Source organism: Lepus europaeus, chromosome 3 (genome assembly GCF_033115175.1).
Source record: "Lepus europaeus isolate LE1 chromosome 3, mLepTim1.pri, whole genome shotgun sequence".
Classification (NCBI taxonomy): Eukaryota; Metazoa; Chordata; class Mammalia; order Lagomorpha; family Leporidae; genus Lepus; species Lepus europaeus.
The window spans coordinates 98,351,645-98,369,955 of NC_084829.1; the positions used below are offsets into that span (position 1 = coordinate 98,351,645).

Below are 18,311 nucleotides of genomic sequence, written 5' to 3' on the forward strand. Positions count from 1 at the left end.
TTTTTGACAGGCAGAGTTAGACAGTGAGAGAGAGAGACAAACAGAGAGAAAGTTCTTCCTTCTGTTGGTTCACCCCCCAAATGGCCACAACAGCTGGCACGCTACGCCGATCCGAAGCCAGGAGCCAGGTGCTTCTCCTGGTCTCCCATGCGGGTGCAGGGCCCAAGGACCTGGCCCATCCTCCACTGCACTCCTGGGCCACAGGAGAGAGCTAGACTGGAAGAGGGGCAATTGGGACAGAATCTGGTGCCCCAACCAGGACTAGAACCCGGGGTGCTGGCGCCGCAGGTGGAGGATTAGCCAAGTGAGCCATGGCACCAGCCCATATATACAATTTTAAGTACATTTCCTACCCTGTCCTCCTTCCCTCATTTACTCCCTCCCTTACTCCTGCTTCCTTTCTTATTTTTCTTCTAATTTTTGTGATAATATACTTTTTTTTCTTTGAGAACAAGTTTTATTATTAATCCAAGAAGCATCAAAGGAAACAGGCAATGGAGCTGGGCACTTAGGCTTATCTAAAACTTATGAGACATAAGAATATCCTCCACTGAATACACTAAATGATGTAAATCTTTGAGTCCAGTTTTACTTTAACTTTCATGATACAACTCTGAGGACAGGGGTCTTGCATGGGAAGTTAGCGCACAGTAACTCCTGTTGTTAATTTAACAATTAACACTCTTATGCATGATGTCAATGATCACCCCGAGGCTCTTGACATGAGCTGCCTAGGTTATGGAAGCCTTTTGAATCCTCAAACTCCTTCAATATTTAGGAAAGACCATATGCAAAGTGGAAGTTCTCTTCTCCCTTCAGAGAAAAGCACATCCTTCTTCAATGATCACTTCTTTCCACTGGTGTCTCACCAACAGAGGTCCTTCATATAGGACACCTTTTGCCACAGTGGTTTGTCTTTCCATGCCTGAAATGCTTCATCTTTTTAAAGATTTTAATTATTTATTTGAGAGGTAGAGTTACAGAGAGAGAGAGAGAGAGAGAGAGAGAGAGAGGGAGAGACAGAGCATCAGTATTTTTATGTTTATTGAACTGCCTTGGTAAAAGTAAACAAAAGTTAAATATTTTATATAATATTTGCACCAGAGACCAAAATTTTATAATTTGCTTATCAAATGTTTAAATACAAACAATTCTCAAAAATCTACTCCATATAAATTCAAATTATTAAGATAAAAATAGGAGTTTAATACATCTCTAAAAAATTTAAGAACTACCTGTAATGGGAAAATCCACATAGCGTCTTGTTTTTCCATCATAATATTCTGTTCCCTTAATAATTACTAAATGAGCTGGAAAGTTTACACCCCAGGCTAATGTGCTTGTAGCAATAAGCACCTAAAAACAAGAGATAATATCTTTATATCAGAGTAAAATTCAACTTTTAGGTTACATTTTAATTTGTGTTCATGGGAGGAGAAAAAGATTACCTGAATTTTACAGTTTACAAATAGCTCCTCTACTGTTTTCCGGTCCCTCTCATGCAGTCCAGCATGATGCATTCCTATTCCAAAAGCAAGCGTCAGCTTCAGGTTGGAATCTTTTACTGTTCCAATGATGTTTTCCATCTGCAAATAAAAACACAATTATAGCATACAGACACAATAGCTTTAAATTTTATATTTATGTAAAATTATGTATTTGATTAATTTTGATTTCTAATATAAAAATAGAGGTCCCATGTACACTTAGGATTAAAGTTAAATTAATTGGGGCTGGCTTGTGGCGATGGATGCCAGTTTGAGTCCCGACTGCTCCACTTCCACTTCAGCTCCTTGCTAATGTGCCTGGAAAAGCAGTGGAAGATGGCCCTTGGGCCCCTGCCATGTAGGTGGGATACTGGATAAAGCTACTGGCTCCTGGCTTCATCCTTGGTCCACCCTTGGCCATTATAGCCATTTGGGGAGTGAACTAGTAGATGGCAGATTGATCTCTCTTTGTCACTCCTCTCTTTCAGTAACTCTGCCTTTCAATTAAATAAATAAAATATTTACTTAATAGGAAGAAAAGAAGGAAGGGAGGGAGGAAGGCAAGAATCATTATATTCTTAGAATTCTGTCAAATGCATGTAATCAGTCTCTTTGTATTAATATCACATTAACATGAGAACTGATGAGAACTGTGTTGTAGTTATGAAGAATTTGCTATGAACCTGACAATCTAATGTATTAGTAAGTTTCTTTAAAAAAGAAAGAAAATAGCATGATTCAAGTTTGTAATCACAAACTCATTCTGGACTTCTAAAGAATGTTTCAGAGCCCATTTTGCTTTAGTAATCCAAAAATACATTAATAAGAACATAAGAAAATAAAAAAAAAACTGGTATACCTTTGCATATTTCTCATTTCTTTGATCAGTAATTCAGCTATTACTTTTCATATTTATTGACCCTTCCTCATACATCACCAGTTTATATTTTATGTTATGTAGTAGCCTTTTTTTCTATACTGGCTTGTGACAGCTCTATATAGTTCAAAGCTATCAATTCCTTGTCCATCCTATGCTACAGATATTTTTATCCAGTTATTAGTACTTTAATTTTATTTGTAATTTTTAAAAACTTAATGGATCTAAATTTTTAAATTGATCCCTTGTATTGCTTAGAAAACTTTCCCCCAAATACATGTAATACACATTTACCTAATGTTTTCCCAAATTTTTATAGCTTTTATATTTAAATAATTATTCATAATTTATTTTTATATATAAAATATGGCAGGAACAAAAGTTTATTTATCTATGTAGTTAATCAATTATTCCAGTAACATTGGTTAGAACCAAGGGTAATTCTAAAAGTTCATGGAAATTAGATGCTTTGAAAAAACTATTCATGAGTTTCATTTTGGTGCCAAAATAAGCTTGTCCTTTAATATAATTTTCTATGAGCTTTTAAATGTACTCTCATAATTCTGTTATTTTTAGTATTAAATTTATTTTATTTAGAATTTTTATATATCCTAGTTTTTGCATCTTAAGCAGATTTTATTTCTAGCCCTAGATTAGTTTACTACCCTGTCATATGTCTCAATGGTCTTTGAAACTCATATGAGTGATTACAAAAACAGTCTCACTGCATGAGAAACTTACGGGCAACAAGCAGCAAATCTTACTTTCTTACAGAATATACTCCCTGTAAAAATCTAAGTAGAAAGTGCAACCTCATTCTGCTTCAGGACAGATTTCTACTTATCTTTAAAGCGGAGGATGACATAAAGAAGTTCTTTCTGGGCAACTCTTCGAGGGTAATAATGTAGATATCAAATGACTTGAAAAAACATGAGCCTTTAAAACAAGGGCATATTTTACTTTCATCTATAGCTTTACCACAATATCCCAACAGTAAGCAGTAGTGGAGGAGGAATTTAGCAAAAGGTATATATGTGATTTTTATATGCCTGAGATAGAAGAATAAAAAACTGACAATGTCTTCAAATCTTTTTTATTCCCTACTATTAACCACCCATAATATAAACAAGTATACTTGTAATTCATTTATTTTCTGACTGTGCATAAAACATTAAGTAGTGTACAGAATCCCCAGGTAGAGAAATCTTAGCTGGCTGCTGCAGTTTAGTAAAAATGCATAAGACCAAAATATCCATATAATGAAACACTCCATCTGCTTTCATCCTTACTCATTTTATTTTTCAATTGCCAGAAAAACTTTGAGTTTTCTTATTGACAGCAAACTGTTTTACACTAATAATCCATAAAATAAGAAGATGAAATATGGCTTTATGGTAATTAATGCATAAAATATCAAAACATCACATGGTACATCATACATATGTGCAATTTTATGTCTATTAAAATGTTTAATTAAAATATTTTTTAAAATTAAAAATTTTTTTATTTTTATTTTTTGACAGGCAGAGTGGACAGTGAGAGAGAGACAGAGAGAAAGGTCTTCCTTTTGCCATTGGTTCACCCTCCAATGGCCGCTGCGGCCGGCGCACCGCGCTGATCCGATGGCAGGAGCCAGGTGCCTATCCTGGTCTCCCATGGGGTGCAGGGCCCAAGCACTTGAGCCATCCTCCACTGCACTCCCTGGCCACAGCAGAGAGCTGGCCTGGAAGAGGGGCAGCCGGGACAGAACCGGCGCCCCGACTGGGACTAGAACCCGGTGTGCCGGCGCCACAAGGCGGAGGATTAGCCTAGTGAGCCGTGGCGAAATTTTAAGAAGTACTATAAACACTTTTTAATGACATAGACATCAGAAATCTTGCTTATTGACTTTCACTGAAGTAAATGCAATGTAGAAACAGCTCATTCTGATTCATATTCACAGTATAGCCACCTGATATTCCTGTATTATTTGCCTTATGAAATGTTAGCTGGAATATGGAAATGTATTAATGTAAACCTACTTTACTTTAAATTAATACAGGATATGTAAGTTGACTAAAAATATATATTATTATTTATTTATTTTTAATATTTGTTTATTTGAAAGGCAGAGTTAAAGAGAGAGAGAGAGAGAGAAAGAGAGAGGGATTCTTCCATCTACTAGTTCACTTCCTAAATGGGGCATGGGCCTGGGTTAGGCCAGGCTGAAGCCAGGAGCCAGGAGATTCTTCTGGGTCTCTTATGTGGGTGCAGGTGCCCAAGTACTTGAGCCATCTTGGCGCTGCTTTTGCCAGGCCACTAGCAAGGAGCTGCACTGGAAGTGGAGTAGCTAGCGCCCTTATGGATTGCCTGCATTGCATTGCAGGTGGTAGCTTAACCCACTATACCAAAATGCTAGCCTCCAAATGTATGCTATGAAGAAAGGTGCTTGTCTCATAAATTATATTTTAGCCATTCTCAAATGACAGTCTGTTATCTATTTCTTTTTTTGTAATTTTTAAAGCTTTTATTTAATGAATGCATTTTTCATAGGTACAACTTTAGGAATACAGTGGTTCTTTCCCCCATACCCTCCCTCCCTCCCACCCCGACTCCCATCCCACCTCCTACTCCCTCTCCCATCCCCTTCTTCATTATGGTTCATTTTTAGTTCAATTTTATATACAGAGGACTAACTAGTTACACTATGAGAATTAACTATTATCTATTTCTTGTTAAATAGTTCACTATGATTCTCTGAGGTTCTTGTTCGGACAATCAGTTTCAGAAATTGTTTTTTATTTTCAATTTTATAAGTCAAATATATATTTGTATAATTTATAGTAACCATGGCAATGCCATTCATACCCCTCAAATAATGTACCATTTACCAGAGAAAAGCTATGAATGAATCCTATGGCCGGATGTCGGGTAAGGCATTAATGTCCTGCCTTTCACATCAGGGATGACTAGCTGTTTCTCACTCTTCCCACCCCCATTTTCACATAAATCAATGCATTAAAAAGAACTATTTGCCAATTCGAAATGGCAGACTTAAAAATCCTCATGAGAACAATCACACACACACAGGCAAAAACAACTTCATTTACTACATGGCTTCTGTGGACGAATTCCAAATTATTCGAACATAAAAAAAGCGAAATTTATAGTTGTTCATCATTCAGCACAAGATACTACTAAGGCAGCCTATATAAATTTGAAGATATAATTTTGTAGATTAAATTATTTACATCTTTGTTGCTAGCTTAAAAATAAGTTTCACTTGAACAAATCACCATACTAAAGGATTTTTTTCAGGATCTTAGGATATTAAAAGGTTAAAACACGAAAACAGCTATTTGCTGAACATTTATTATATATCATCCATATCACTTTACAAATTTTATCATATTTAATCTTTCATATAAAGTAATGCAATTTTAATATAACTGTTCATTTATGCAACTTGTTATGTTTTAAATTCAAAACATAAATTCAGTGATTTTTAGTATCATTGAGTAGCCTTTCTCAATCCTAGTTTCACGGAAGAATTAAGCCCAATAACACATATTTGGGTTACTATTTTTTAATTTCTCTAAGGATAATTTCTAAAGATGATTAAATTTATAAATTAAGTATAATTTTAGATGGAGAGAAGAAAAGTTTTTTTATTAAATAAAATGCTGTATTAGGACATCAGGATTGCTTCTTGTTATGAAAGGCTGCTACAGATCTAAAAAACCCCCTCCATAATAAATAAACACTTTGCTAGAGCAAGTTTTATTTCCATAGTTTCACTTCTGTTTAACAAATACTTCTGATGTACAGGTATCTTTCCAATAAAGAGCCTCAGAAATACATTTAGCTATCTGATAGTTCAACTCACAAATTATTCAATATGGTTCCTAAAAGAAATATAAAGAAATATAGATCTATGTTTTTCTAAGTAGTGGTCTTTTTTTTTTTTTTTTCTTTTTTGGGTGGTGGGGGAGGAGGCACATATGTAAACTGTTGAACCATTTACTCTAACTTAATAGAATTTTCTTATATTTTAAATTTATTATACTCAAAAAGCTTTTGTAGAAAGATAGGATTCCATTTAAGTAGATACATTACTCTGTGCCTGAAATACATTCCAGTCAGAATATAACTCAGTGAGTTGATGACAATGCTGGCTCCAAAAGAAAGGAGGAGACCAGATTGGACAAGAATGAGCTAACAGATTGTGCAGCCCAATTCTGTCCCTTTGAGTGTGATATATTGTTTCAAGATGCTAAAAACCCATACTTTCTCAAAACATATCTGTTGTGCTGGTTTTCCCATTTTCACAGAATCCTCATTATCAAAACTCTGTACTCTTTTCAAAGCATGTCAGACTCAGACCATATGCCACTGAATATTGCTTATCAATTGTCTAAAATGCACAATAAAAGATGCACCATACAGAAGGTTCATGAAAGTTATGAAGACTTTTTTTTTAAAGAAAAGTGATTAAGTGTAACATATCTGGTACAGATGTTAAATGAAGTTAAAAATTTCCTTACAATTACCAAATGTTAATTTCTTATGATACACTTCTGTATGATAAAATCCCTAGATTAAGGAGAAAGAACTAATGATGGAAAAAAGAAATGCTTTAGAACACTCTGTTACAAAATAATTCAAGAAATAAAATAAGAATGAAGGTTTTTAAACTTTACTAACACTCCCAAAACTTAAAATTCTCTGACTGCTTTCTCTGAAGCACAGAAAATAACACCTCTAAGTGACTCACTGTATTTTTACTATACACTTACATGTGATTATATGTAAAGTATACATAAAATAAATATATAGTGAATTAAATATATATATATATGAGTTATAAATAATGACAGAAAAATCTTTGTTGTATCAGCCACATACATACAATATTACTTTCAAAATTTGGCCTAATTTTTAATGGTAATAATATCAAAATTGAGTTATGAAAATAAAGATTTTTTTAAATTCATGCTTCTTATTTAATCCACTACACCATTGGCAGGAAACTTCAGTGTAATCACTTTATATTTATTTTTAAAAACAACTTTTAGACTATTTTCAACTTTGTAGAATTTAGATTTTAACACACATTTGGGGAGCATTTTCACATATTGAAAAGCTTTTAAAATTGAGATAATGAAAGGGTTAATTAAATAATTTTCTAAAGGAGAATTTTACATGAATAAACACAATATTAACAAGAATTAAATTTGGGGGAAAGAACACATTTTGTATCAAGAAATCTCTCTTTTCCCAAGATGCTGGTTTCTTCTGACCGATATTTGAGTATCTCTGGTGAATTGGCCATCCAAGCAGTGAGCAACAAAGGCCTATTTGTCCATGAACAAAACTGATGAGCACGAATGAACTTTGGGGTATATTCTTCTAGTGGCCTAATCCTCTCATATCAGCAGGGAAGGGCAATGGCCACTTGTGTCCCACCCTGGAGCTGCTTGTGGAGAGCTGAACTCACCACTGGGACTCCAGGGACATGCCAGCAGCTGCTGAGAACATTTCCTCTCAGGAATTCCTGCTCTTCCTGCTAAGCCATCAGCTACCTATACACGTTTTGTTTACACGAGGAAATGGTTCGTTGGGGAAGTTGATGGGCTCTAAGACTGGGTAAGCTGAACATGGCTTTACACCACTTGGACCCAGCTTAGGTCGTTTTAGAGCATGTTTTGGTATCAGTTGGTAGGAGACAAGAGTCTAAGGCTTTTTTTTTTTTTTTTTTTTTTTAATTTTCTGTTGGTTTGACAACTGAGAATTATTTTTTTAAAGATTTATTTATTTGAAAGGCAGTGTTATAGAGGCAGATGCAGAGAGACCAAAAGATCTTCCATCCCTTGGTTCACTCCCTAAATGGCCACAACAGCGGGAGCTGGGTCGATTGGAAGCCAAGAGCCTGGAGCTTCTTCCAGGTATCCCAGGTGAGTGCAGGGGTCCAAGGAATTGGGCCATCCTCTACTGCTTTCCCAGGCCATAGCAGAGAGCTGGATCTGAAGTGGAGGCGTTTACCTCAGTTCCTCCGTGAGGAGGATTTGGATTTGGTTTAGGGGAGTACTCATTTGATTGGTTGTTTGTAGGAGAATTTCTCTCTCTTCGGTGAAATAAGAGCAGTTCAATTCCAGCTCCATGCAAAAGCCCCCTGGGGTTGCATATTGGCTGACTGGACAGCTCCCAGTTAAGACCCTATGACTAAGAAGGAAATGGTGTTTTTCTGTAATACTGTGTGGCTTATGTATGTATTAGATTTGAAAGAAAGATTGCTGTTAAATGGGTCCCTAACTGTTAGGCTATTCTGCAGCTAGAAAGGTTTTGTAAGAGATCAGATAAATTCCTTAAACTTTCCACCTGCTGTGTGTCTGGGGCAATTAATGTTCAAGGAGACATGTTAGGAGTCCCTCCTAATTTAGAAAATGCTGGAGCTACAATTCTACCTCACCTGGATGGTAGAGCAGAGGCCAAGGGACTCCTCTGATGTCTTAGAACCTGTAGTAAATTGTGATCAATATCCCTGAGGCAACTGACAGAGGGGAACAAGAAATCATAAGCATAATGCAACAAAAAATATTTCTCTATTAGAGTGGCAATCTAATAGGAAACGAAGATATAATTTCCTTTACATGTGAAAATGTCCAACTCCTTTACTGGAACTAGAGTTATTTTCCAAACTAAATGCTCAAGCTAAGTTCTTTTTTCCTTCAGGTTCCAACTGAGAAAATGTATGTTTAATTCAGGTTACTAAGAGAAAGAAGTAATTCTAATGGATTGATGGTAATTTTAAAAAGCAGTTAAAGATGTTTAAAAAGCTATCAGAGAAACTGCTTTCTTGTTGTGTATTGTGATACATGTTATGTATGTGTTATATGTGTGTTCATGTTGTATGTCATGTCTATGTGGAAAATTTTGTTAAGAGCTCTGTATTAACTGACTTCATATAAATTACAACTATTAAATTGACCCCAAATACCTTTTGGTTCATGTGATAGGTTCTCTGATAGAGAATTTGTTGGTAAAAAGAAACTAAAGATGTTTTCAGTGATTGACATGTTTGTGCCTAGGTTTGCTGGTCAAGCATATTATACTCACTTGTGTTATATATTTGCAATCATAAAGGTATAATATTAACCTAAAAACAAATAATATAGGTAAAGGTATAATGCAATGTTCACTGATTCCTATAAAGTTGATATTTGACAGCTCAAAATTGCTTGCTAAGTGTTCACTTGCTATTAAGTTACTGAGGCTAAGAAATAGCTCTAAAGTAAACATTTAAAGGTAGAGATGGTGTTGTGGTATAGCAGTTGGAGTTGCTGATTGCCATGCCTGCATCCCATGAATGCCTGTGTGAGTCACAGCTGCTCTGGTTCTGATCCAGCTTCCAGATCCCTGCTAATGTAGCTGGGAAAGCAGCAGAAGATGGTCCAAGTGCTGGGACCCCTGCTACCCACACTGGAGACCTAGATGGAGTTCCAGGTTCCTGGCTGTGGTCTGGCCCAGGCCTGGCTGTTGGGCCATTGGACCGAAAACCAGTGTGTAGATCTTTCTCTCTCTGTCTCTCTTTCTGTAACTATGCCTTTCAAATAAATAAAATTATGATTTGGTCCCCTATGCTAAAGAAATAAGGTTGTTTTAAAATACAAATATTGATAGTAATTACTTGTAAGAGGTTTTGACCTTTTAAAAATTTTAAAATCCAATTATTAACATTTTCAACCATATTCTAAATTGCAACTTCTCCTTTTAGTTTCTACTTAATTGACTCCTTCCTTTAAAAGTCTAGGCATCGTTTGTAATCTATTTTCTCCTCATCAGTTCTGATTGTTATGACCTGATACTAAAAATGTTTATCTTAGGAGCCTTGGCTGATAGAACTTGATTATTTACACCTGACTTTTCTTGATGTCTTTAAATTGTTTCATGTGATCAGACAATGTCTTCTGTTGTTGTTTCTTAGAGATTTTCTAGTCAAAGTTTCTTGTTCTTTTATAAGATGTATACTTGTAACTTTGGACACATACTATTTCTTCTTTCTTTCTTTCTTTTTTTTTTTTTTTTGACTGGCAGAGTGGACAGTGACAGAGAGAGAGAGAGGGAGAAAGGTCTTCCTTTTGCCATTGGTTCACCCTCCAATGGCCGCCGCGGCCGGCGCGTTGTGCTGATCTGAAGCCAGGAGCCAGGTGTTTCTCCTGGTCTCCCATGTGGGTGCAGGGCCCAAGGACTTGGGCCATCCTCCACTGCACTCCCGGGCCATAGCAGAGAGCTGGCCTGGAAAAGGGGCAACTGGGAAGAATCCGGCACCCCGACCGGGACTAGAACCTGGTGTGCCGGTGCCGCAAGGCATAGGATTAGCCTATTGAACCGCGGCGCCGGCGACACATACTATTTCAATGTCTCATTAAGTCTGGGTACTTTTCCATCAGGTTTAACTTCTAAGTTATCTGGATGAGCATCCTATCAGAAGAGACACAGAACAACAGTTTTCTTTACCTTTTGGTAATTAAATGAGGGAAAGAAATTTAATATTCTTTCAAATAATCTCATGCATTCTCTGCTTTGTTGGGTTCTGAATGCTTGAAAAACTGCATCTTAAGAGTTTAAGATTTTGAATATCAAGTATAAATATTTAAGTGACTGCTTTATAGCTATAATGAAATGTGATCTTTTAGATGGTTAAACACCCTGATTAAGTTAATGATTATTTCATAATGATCAAGCATCCTATTTTTTTTTTTTGGTTAAGTTTTATTTATTTATTTGAAAGTCAGAGTTACAGAGAAAGAGAGGAGAGACAGAGAGATCTTCCATACACTGGTTCACTACCCAAATGCCTGAAACAGGTAGCTGGGTCAGGTCAAAGCCAGGATCAAGCACTTGGGCCATCTTCCACTGCTTTCCCAGGTATAATAGCAGCGAGTTGGATTGGAAGTGGAGAAGCTAGGACTTGAACTGGCACCCACATGGGATGCTAGTACTGCAGATGAATGCCTAATCTGCAGCACCACAGTGCTGGCCCTTGGACATCTTATTTTAATCATTTTTTTTTTTTAAATTTGATATCTTTGACTTTTTTTCACAAAGTTCTGAGTTAAATCCCTGGACCTTGATTTCCAGGTGGGTCCCTGGAAATCCTCAAATGGATACAGAATCCATCCTGTAGAGATTATAGCTAATTAGGATCATTTTGTGTGGAAAGTATTGTCAAGCTCTAAGATCATAAACTTTAAGTTACATTTATATGGGTATGTTATTGATGTAAATATTCTAGAGATTATGTAACATTGATAGAGGTCTATGTGGGATAAGTCACAATTGTTAAAATGGAGGAGGGATGAGGCCTTCTTTAAAGCTGCTCCTATACCATCACTGCCTGAGAAGATGTTAACAGGTTGTAAAGCACTACTAAGCTTTTCGAAATACTCTGTACATTAGAAATAACTATGTCTCCTGTTCTACTGCTGAATTATTTTACAATAATGTAAAATAAAGCAGAACAGTCTCTTTTAGTCTGAGATTCAACTGAGTTGTACCATCTAGTGCTCTGCAAATTTGTAGATAATGCCTGTTTGGTATTTATTATTAGCCTCATAATTTCGTTACCAGTCCAGCCATCAACAGTTTGAGCTTTAATCAAAAGAGAAGAGTACTTCCAAAAGTGTGTGAAAACAGAATTGAAAGATGTTTATTTTGGTGCACAAAATTTTTGAAATTATACACATGAGGGGTCTTTAAAAAGTTATAGAAATGTGTGTTTTATGAAAACGAATTATGGATTTTATACAATTTTTGCACCAAAATATACAAGCTTCAATTCAATTTCCTAAGAATCTTGAAGTATGCATATAGATGGATATTGACCTCTAACATCAGGTTTTAAAGAATTTGAAACAGAAGGTATCATTATTTACATAGATGTCTGAGCTACTAAAGTGGGGAGTCATTCTTGATTCCTTTTTCTCAAACTCTATTCCTCATCAATCTTCTTGTTTCTAGTCCTAAATTCATCTATCCATTCCTCCTGCTTCCAACTGATGTGGCCCAGAGGCCACTGCCATCATTTACTGCAAATTTATGTCCACTATAATCCACGTTCCACTAAGAAGCAAAAGTGATCTTGAAATGTAAATCGGGATGTGTAATTTGCCAACTCTCCAAGTTTTAATGACCTGGAACACACTTCCCCCAGATGTCTGGCTTGCAACCTTCAGTTCTCTGTTCAGTGGTTATCTCACCTCTCTACTTCTACCAATGTACGACCACGCACTACTGCCCTTGGCACTCCTGATACCTTTCACCCTGTTTACTTGTTTTTCATAGGAATCAACACAACTTGACTTATTTACTTGTTATCTGTCAATGGTATCAAGACGTTAATTCCATAAGGGCAAAAACATTAATACACAGAAAGGAACTCAATAAATGTCTCTGAATAAAGGAATAAATGACTATCTTCCCATAGTACTTAGAAGAAAATTAAAAATCCTTAACCGTGATTACAGGGCCTTGCACAAGGTGGCTTCTGTTTACCTCTCAATTGTGCCACTCTCCTCTACTCCTTGCTCATTCCATTACAGTGAAGTTCAACTTTCAGTTCCTTTAACATACTGTTTCCTGTGGCTGAAATGCTATTATCTCCTTTCTTGGTATAGCTAGTTCAATCTCCTTCTTTGGTTATCACTTTTAATGTCATCTCCTTAGAGAAGTCTTCCCTCATGATGCTATTTCAAGTACTTTTCCATTTTCTTTCTTTTTTTATTTTTATTTATTTGACAGGTAGAGTTATAGACAGTGAGAGAGACGGAGAGAAATGTCTGCCTTCTGTTGGTTCACTCCCCAAATGGCCACTACAGCTGGAGCTATGCCGATCCGAAGCCAGAAGCCAGGTGCTTCCTCTGGTCTCCCACACAGGTGCAGGGGCCCAAGCACTTGGGCCATCCTCCACTGCACTCCCGGGCCACAGCAGAGAGCTGGACTGGAAGAGGAGCAACCAGGACTAGAACCTAGCGCCATATGGGATGCCGACGCCACAGGCGGAGGATTAACCAAGTGACCCATGGCGCCGGCCCCTCTTTTCCATTTTCTTACTCTATTTCATCACTTACTGATTTCTTGCATCTTAATTATCACAATTGCTATTATTTGATTAACTATATATACACAAAACATGTACCTACATTTTAAAATTTCTGTCTTCACACTGGTTCTCGGAGAACGTGATGTTAGCTAATACATTGCTTGGTAAGTTTAGATGAGTTAAATCTGTGTTAAATGAACAGACACAAGACCTGGTAAAGTCTGTGTTTAGATCTGAGGTCAAATATAGCTATTTTTGTGGATATTTGGGGAAGGGGAAAGAAAGAAGACTGAAAGTGTAACTATGTGATACCAAGTGAACTTGGAATAAAGCTGTTGATCAAACTCTTTACCTTTATGGTGAAGTAGAGATGATACAATTTGGTGACCCATAATTTGCCCCATAGTTACTGAATTAGCCAGATGCTGAGGAGCTTGGCAAGAGTACCACCGAAGCACAGATGGGAAGAAAGGAAGAAATTTCATGTGGATGAAGTCTTAGAATAGTCCCAGAATAAGACTAGCTGTATCCCATGAGGATGCCTACCAAAAGGTAAACAGCACTGTGAAAAATGCTGTTAATGGTCAAGTGGGCAAAGTGAGCAGCTGTAAGGAACCAGACAGCCTCCTTCCCAGTGTTTTACACAGTGGGTTCATGTACTAAGTGGCTGTGGTGAAAGATATGAAAATTATGCATGGGCCAAATATAAGCTGCCTTTTCCTCAGACAGATCCAGTTAGAAGCATTGCTCAGTGCCTAATATGCCACCAGCACAAACCTTGGGCCTATTACAAAGTATTTTATTTGTGGAACCAGAGAGTTATTTGTGGTGAAGAGATAAAATTGGATGTTTTCTATCACTGAAGGGACATCTATTCATCTCTACAAGAAAAGACACTTAATTTGAATTTTGATTTTTTTTCCCTCACCATCATGGTTCTTCCACTGACTGCCTTATATACCAACATGACTGAGGAACTCACTTTACAGAGGACAATGCAAGATAATGTCTGGGGTGCACTGGTCTTCTTACGTTCCTCATCACCAGGAAAAGCTGGCTTCATACACTAATGACACAACTGTGCCAACTGAGAGACAACACCTGGGAAAGTTTGAGGTGCTGTCCTATAGGATGAGGTGTATGCTTTCAACTAGCAATTACCAGTGATACTATTTCTTCCAGTGTCAGAACTAGGCAGTCAAGGTCGGTTGATACCTTTTGAAATCAGAGCTAATAAAATCACCTGTGGAGTTTCTGCTTCTCTTTCCTCTAACTCTAGCTTCCCTAGTTTAGGGGTACAACACTCAAAAGATGAACAATTTCTTTGGAAGCTAAAATAGTTACATAACCATGTGAGACTCCCATGCTACTGGGAGAACAAAATGTGGCCACACTACAGGCTGGCTCACCTTTCCTGATGAAGAAACTGGACTGCTCCTATACAACAGGTGAGAGAAAAATCACTGATAGGTCCTAGAAAAATTCTCATGCTACTGTATCCATTTGAAAAATTAAAGATTTTTACAACCTTACAATATTAATCACATGTAAAAATCCAAGTTCCAATTTCTCAAGAATCTGGGTTTTGGTAACCCCATTGAATAAAAGCATTTTGAATAGCTTCGTGGCTGGCTGAAGAGAAAGTATCCAGGTGATAGGAGATAGAGTAAATATAAATATCTTTTAGACTCCCTGATTAACTGTAGAAATAAGTACTATGGGCCTCTACCCTTGCTTCTCCGCTATGTCATACACACACTAATGTATTTAAAAAAATTTTTAATTTGAAAGAGAGGAGTTGGTGGGGCGGGGGGGACAGAGTGAGAGAGGAAGCTAACTCCCATTTGGCTCTTTCCCAAATGTTTACAACAGCCGGGACTAAAGCCAAGAATCAGGAACTCAATACAGCTGTCAGTGTCAAGAACCCAAATACTTGAGCCATCACTGCTGCCTCTTTGGAGCTGCATTAGTGGGAAGCTGGAGTTAGGAGCCAGAGCTAGAAATCAAAGTGAGGTCCACTGATATGGGACATGAGTACCTGAACCTCTAGGGTTAAATGTTCACCACAACATATTTCAACTAATTTTATTTCTCTTTCCTCTCCGTAACTTCGCCTTTTGAATACAGCTTGTATTGGCTGTGGATAATGATATAATTAGTCCACTGACAAGAGGAAATTGAGACAGGACTGGGAAAGAACAAGACGATGAACAGATGTAAGCAAGAAATCTAGGAGTCTGTCAAAACCAAAATTAACATTTGGGATTGCATCAAATTGAGAAGTTTCTGTACTTCAAAAGAAACAGTCAGGAAAGTGAAGAGGCAACCAACAGAATGGGAAAAAATATTTGCAAACTATACTACAGATAAAGGGTTGATAACCAGAATCTACAAAGAAATCAAGAAAATCCACAACAACAAAACAAAAAACCCACTTTAGAGATGGGCCAAGGACCTCAATAGACATTTTTTGAAAGAGGAAATCCAAATGGCCAACAGACACATGAAAAAATGTTCAAGATCACTAGCAATCAGGGAAATGCAAATCAAAACCACAATGAGGTTTCACCTCACCCCCGTGAGAATGGCTCACATTCAGAAATCTACCAACAATAGATGCTGGAGAGGATGTGGGGAAAAAGGGACACTAACCCACTGTTGGTGGGAATGCAAACTGGTTAAGCCACTATGGAAGTCAGTCTGGAGAGTCCTCAGAAACCTGAACATAACCCTACCATACAATCCAGCCATCCCACTCCTTGGAATTTACCCAAAGGAAATTAATTTGGCAAATAAAAAAGCCATCTGCATATTAATGTTTATTGCAGCTCAATTCACAATAGCTAAGACCTGGAACCAACCCAAATGTCCATCAACAGTAGACTGGATAAAGAAATTATGGGACATCTACTCCATAGAATACTATACAGCAGTAAGAAACAATGAAACCCTGTCATTTGCAACAAGATGGAGGAATCTGGAAAACATCATGCTGAGTGAATTAAGCCAGTCCCAAAGAGACAAATATCATTTGTTTTCCCTGATCGGTGACATCTGAGCACCAAAGGGAAAACCTGTTAAGTCAAATGGACACTATAAGAAACAATGACCTGATCAGCTCTTGTCCTGACGCTAGATGTACAATGTAATACTTTATCCTTTTTAGTATTTGTTGTTGTTGTTGTTCTAGTACTAGTGGTTGAACTCTGTAATTAACACACAATTATTCTTAGGTGTTTAAATTGTAACTGAAAAGTGATCCCTGTTAAATTTAAGAGTGGAAAAAGAGAGGGAGGAGATGTACAATTTGGGACATGCTCAATCGGACTTGCCCCAACTGGTGGAGTTAGAATTGTGCCAGGGGATTCCAATACAATCCCATCAAGGTGGCATGTACCAATGCCATCGCACTAGTCCAAGTGATCAATTTCAGCTCACAACTGATGGCTCTGATAGGTCTAAGAGTCAAAGGGATCACACAAACAAGACAAGTATCTGCTAATACTAACTGATAGAATCAAAAAGGGAGAGAATGATCCAACATGGGAAGCGGGATACACAGCAGACTCATAGAATGGCAGATGTCCTAAACAACACTCTGGCCTCAGAATCAGCCCTTAAGGCATTCGGATCTGGCTGAAGAGCCCATGAGAGTATTGTAGGCATGGAAAGCCAAGATACCATGGAAAAGAAAAAAAGAAGAAGAAGAAGACCTAAATGAAAGATCTCTGTGAGATCCCAGTGGAAAGAACGGGGCCATCAAAGCAGGAGGTACCTTTCTCCAAAGGGAGGAGAGAACTTCCACTTTGACTATGACCCTATCGGAAAAAGACCAAAGTCAGCGAACTCTAAAGGCTTCCATAGCCCTGGCAACTCATGACTAGAGCCTAGGGAGATTACTGACGCCATGAACAGGAGTGTCAAATTGTTAAGTCAGCAACAGGAGTCACTGTGTACTTAACATCCCATGTGGGATCTGTCCTTAATGTGTTGTCTAATGTGCAGTGATGCTATAACTAGTACTGAAATAGTATTTTTACACTTTGTGTCTCTGTGTGGGTACAAACTGATGAGGTCTTTACTAATTATATACTGAATCGATCTTCTGTATACAAGGAGAATTGGAAATGAAAAAAAAAAAAAAAACCCGGTGTTAAATTGGAAATGGCATAGAAAATTAATTTTTAAAAAAAAATATTATGTAGGATCTCTGTCTAATGTGCTGTACACTCTTATTTAATGCTATAACTAGTACTCCAACAGTATTTTTTTCATTTCATGTTGCTATATGGGGGCAAACTGTTGAAATCTTTACCTAATATCTACTAAACTGATCTTCTGTATATAAAGAGAATTGAAAATGAATCTTGATGTGAATGGAAGGGGAGAGGGAGTGGGAAAGTGGAGGGTTGCAGGTGGGAGGGAAATTATGGGAGGGGGGAAGCCATTGTAACCCATAAGCTGTACTTTGGAAATTTGTATTCATTAAATAAAAGTTTAATAAACGGAAAAAAAAAGGAAAAAAAAAGATCTTGAAAAAAAAAAGAAATCAGAAATCTAGGAGTCTGTTGAATGCAGTCTGTGATGAAATTTTTAATTGTCTCCTCTTGGAGATAAATGAGTAGATTTTGATTATTTGTGGAGAGCTGCCTGGGTAATGGCTGTGGCCCTGGCCTCCTTCAAATACATTATATTGTCTACAAGAGTCAACCAGTAACCTCTGTTCTTTCACAGAATATACATCGAATGCTGTGCAAGCATGGGCAACAGGAATAGCCACTAAGTTTTCAGCCAAGAATATTACAGAAAATAAACCATACAAAGATTAAAATGTCCAAAAGTCTTCCTATTTTAAGTTAATTATTTA

General features: G+C 37.2%; 1 protein-coding gene across 5 annotated transcripts in view; it reads right to left on the reverse strand.

Annotated features, from left to right (window-relative positions):
* The window catches only part of ASCC3 (activating signal cointegrator 1 complex subunit 3), a 382,634-nt gene that overhangs the window by 106,938 nt on the left and 257,385 nt on the right, over window positions 1-18,311 (reverse strand). For all 5 annotated transcript variants that reach the window (XM_062186549.1, XM_062186553.1, XM_062186551.1 and 2 more), the window contains 2 exons: window positions 1,449-1,586; window positions 1,236-1,356 (listed from right to left, as the gene is read on the reverse strand). In XM_062186549.1, the coding sequence (XP_062042533.1) occupies window positions 1,236-1,356; window positions 1,449-1,586 (259 nt within the window). The remainder of the gene's footprint in view (window positions 1-1,235; window positions 1,357-1,448; window positions 1,587-18,311) is intronic.